Source organism: Lolium perenne, chromosome 2 (assembly GCF_019359855.2).
Source record: "Lolium perenne isolate Kyuss_39 chromosome 2, Kyuss_2.0, whole genome shotgun sequence".
In the NCBI taxonomy this organism is placed as follows: domain Eukaryota; kingdom Viridiplantae; phylum Streptophyta; class Magnoliopsida; order Poales; family Poaceae; genus Lolium; species Lolium perenne.
Genome location: NC_067245.2, coordinates 274,774,850 through 274,778,535, shown reverse-complemented (window position 1 = coordinate 274,778,535; position 3,686 = coordinate 274,774,850). Strand labels below are relative to the sequence as shown.

The 3,686-nt window shown below is 53.1% G+C and overlaps 1 protein-coding gene across 1 annotated transcript; it reads right to left on the bottom strand.

Annotated features, from left to right (window-relative positions):
* Positions 1-947: 947 nt before the first annotated feature.
* Positions 948-2,769, bottom strand: LOC127336422 (probable serine/threonine-protein kinase WNK5). Its single transcript, XM_051363228.1, has 2 exons — positions 2,177-2,769; positions 948-1,501 (listed from the first exon to the last, which is right to left on the bottom strand). The coding sequence occupies exons 1-2, from the start codon at positions 2,663-2,665 to the stop codon at positions 1,115-1,117; spliced, it is 876 nt and encodes a 291-aa protein (XP_051219188.1). The 5' UTR covers positions 2,666-2,769; the 3' UTR covers positions 948-1,114.
* Positions 2,770-3,686: the final 917 nt, after the last annotated feature.

The window sequence follows — 3,686 nt, the reverse complement described above, 5'->3', positions numbered from 1 at the left end:
GACAATGGTCAGTAGCCAATTTCTATGCCAACGCTGGCTTAACATGTCCTATTTTGTATTCGAAATCATCCGCACAAATGGCTGAACAGGTCCTGGGCGTCCCTGGGCAGGTGTGAGGCAACGGATGACGAAGTGGTCCTGTCTAGGCGGTGGCAAACGTGCAAGGACGCTGACAGCAGGACTAGCCTCCGGTGAGAAGCGGCCGAATCCGAGGATCCTGACAATGGTGAGGGGACATGTGGGAAGAGGCATTGCGGTAGGGTTTTGTGGAGGGACGCGATTTTAGGTGTGAGTGACTTGTGTGTGACTCTGGGTTGAGACCGAGGTGGAGAAGAGGGGGCACACGCGAACGCAAACGCTATGTACGCCGACCCATTTCCATCCCAAATGCCCTAAGCATCTTTTTTTTTATAACGGCTCTAAACATCTTTTTTGTTGCTCCCGATTTTAGTCTTTTTTTCAGGATAATCTTTTTTGTTGCTCCCGATTTTAGTCCTTTTTCAGGATAATTTTTTTTGTTTTTAGCAGGGATATTCTTGTTGAGCTTTGGACGTTTTTAGACGCTCACTTTTCTCTAGTTGTAGTTTCTCTTTTTGTTGCTGTCAGCAACTGAACTCGTGAAAGCTTATTTTGTATGAAATGGAGCTGGGGAGAGACTCCTTTTCATCTAAGAAAAAAATCTTTTATTGCTGATTGGGCTGCTGTAAACACCAGGCCGGAACTGCCGTTAGGCTTTTATTTGATCCATCAATACCAGTTCGTTACTAGCGGCCCAGAACATTAGCCGTTGTCCATTGCGGCCTGTTCGAGATATGGTAAGTTTTCTGGCCCGTGCGCTCTAGTATGTCGTCTCCTCAGATGTGCATTCTGAATCAGAGTCTCTGATTTGACGACGATGGTGTGGACGTGTGGTGTCAATCGGTAGTCGCTCTTTGGAGTCGCCAACATTTTCTAGAAAATGTTTATTTCGACTTATCTTTCTTACAATTCGTTTTTTACATGGCGTATACGCATCTGCTCGCTTGCTTGACGGAGCTTAAAATAAACAACTCTGCAGACAGCACCGTGCTCTAAAACTAGCTTAGTCAGGTTGACAGACGCAGATTGCTTGGCGTTAGCTTATCGTTCCGGTGGTGTCGTCGTCGATGTTATTGAAGAAAGAGTCCTGCAGGAGCTCGGCCGCCGAGGGGCGGTCCCGGGGATGGCCGATGCAACGCTCGATGAATCCCCGCAGCTCCGGGTCCTTGAGTCGCCTCAACGCGGCGGGCGGCACACCGCCGGTGACGCTGTTGTAGATCTGCATGACGCTCCCGCACTCGGCGTAGGGCATCTCCCGCGTCACCATCTCCAGCAAACACATCCCGTACGAGTAGATGTCCACCGACTCCGTGTACGTCTCCGAGTACATCTCCGGTGCCATGAACTCCGGCGTGCCCACGATCGTGTGCGCCAGGTGGGTATTGTCCACGATCGCCGCCAGCCCGAGGTCTCCGATCTTGACCTGCACCCGCCGAGCCGTCAGCCTCGCGCGCAAAAGAATCAACGTGCAAAGCACGAAAGCAATGGCTGACAGCTAGAAAATGCAGCAGGCAACAGCAAGCAACACGCGTGCGAAATGTTGCAGATCGAAGATACGCGGACTGAAGAAAATTAGTGTAACAAATTAAAGTGCGTCTCAGCGTGCATCACTTGTGTTTCTCCTTTATTAGAAAGCTAGGTGCAACTCACTCAAGCAAAAAATCTTGGGTTCCAGTTCTCTCGTGATGCTTTCAGATATCTGTCTCACACACAGATACGGAGAGCTCAGGTAGGTCGTCGTCACAGAAAAGAAGATGAAAAGGTGAGAAATCACCCGCAGATTCGCTAATCGCCAGCCTAATGCACGCTTCACGGGTCGGAGTACAAATCAACACCGCTAATTTGCATAATGTACTGTTCCACTCCCAATTACCACCCTGCTTTTAGGGGGAAAAAGGAAGGTACCGCAAATTTTGCTGCATAAAGAGAGTCGATTTTTTATTATCCCCAAATCAGAATCTAATTAGAGCGGAATACATGCATCTAGGGCTAAATTAGTGGCACCATAAAATTAGATGCTGGCGATAATTTTTGGGAAATTTCTTCAGTACGTCAAAGAATTGATGGAGCGCGAGGGTTCAATCGAAGAGATTGATACCTGGCCGGTGTTGCCGTTGATGAAGACGTTGCTGCAATTGAGGTCGCGGTGGATGATGCAGGGATCGTGGGTGTGGAGGTGGTCGAGGCCCTCGAGGATCTGGCGCGCCCACTTCTTGAGCGCCTTGACGGAGACGTGCCTGTGGCGTTCGCGGTAGTCGCGGAGGCTGCCGGAGTTGCAGACCTCGGTGATGAAGTTGAGGACGCCGTGGTCGCGGTCGAGCCAGACCTTGTGGAAGCCGATAATGTGGTCGTGGTGGAGGGAGCGGAGGAGGCGCACCTCGGCGTGGAGGCGGTCGACCATGGCGGGGTCCTTGTCCGCCAGGGCGCGAACGCGCACCCGGTTCCACGCCACCTCGATCCCTTCCTCTAGGTCGAACCCGCGGTAGACCTTCTTGACGGAGCCGAGACCTAGCACGGCCGCGTACCGCCCGAACCGCCCCGTCGGGTCAACCTCCTCGAACGCCTCCTCGTCGGGCGCCCCGGCCATGGCCTCCCGGCTGCTCCTGCTGTTGCTGATGACACGGTCGTGCTGCTGCTGCTGCTGCTGCGCGAGGCGCGGCGGCGCGTCGGGTTTGGGGGCATGCGAAGAGAACGGGAGGCAGCAGAACTGCGGCCAATCGGGGCGGCCGCTATTTATAGGGAAGATGGGTAGCGGGCTGTGTGGAATATACTCCCCTGGCTTTGGGTTGCTGGCACGAGCGCACGCACCGCGCCGTGTGATCGATCGGACGGCGCCGCTTGACGGGTCTGTTCGTCTGGTTCACGTCGTCGCGTGGACTGTATAAGAAACTCGTTTCGTCGACTCGTCGTGGATCAAACATAACAGAACCAGTACGTCCAGGCGGAGAGGCGATCAGGCAATCTAGGCTTTCAAGTATGGTTGGATGGTTAGGAGGGCAAAGACACCCTGAGCCCATTAGAATTGAAATTCTGGATTTGAGACTTTTGGTGTCTCATTAAAAGGCTGAATATTTTTCAGTAGGAGGCGACATTACAGACGACATCGAGTCACTTGTGGTCACTTCGTCAATCTCAAAATCCATATGATCAATTTCTTGAACTCAATCTCTCGGAGGTGCTCATAGGGATAGGGTAGGCGTGTGTGTTCATAGGGGTATATAAGTGTATGTACCGTAAGTGTGAGCGTCTGCGTTTGTAGTGTGTTTCGCAAAAAAAAGTCAATCTAGGGTTTCACCCACCTCGCCGAGGATGCCGTTGGTTTGTTTCGCCATTATGGCTTTGGGGCCTTGTGACTCCTTGTAGGTGGGGTCGCCGCCAAGGACACCCACCGTCAACCCCCTCCGCCGATGTTGCCGCGACCATGTTCGCCGTGGCGGGGGGTCCCTCACCTCCAAAGGGATTGTGAGAACACGTCGTGGAGGCTTTGGCCACACATCACGGTTTTTGAGATGCGGCACTCGATGTGGTTCTGGAGGGCACGACGGTGCGGACGGCTGCGAGTTGCTGCTCCAGCATGCCACTGGCGAGGGGGCAGTTGGCTGCGCGTG

Bases quoted from the DNA above. Each gene is read 5' to 3' on its own strand.
- LOC127336422 (XM_051363228.1), bottom strand. From the start codon at position 2,665: ATGGCCGGGGCGCCCGACGAGGAGGCGTTCGAGGAGGTTGACCCGACG. The intron at 1,502-2,176 runs GTATCAATCTCT...CGGCGGGTGCAG, and splicing joins TCAACGGCAACACCGGCCAG to GTCAAGATCGGAGACCTCGG.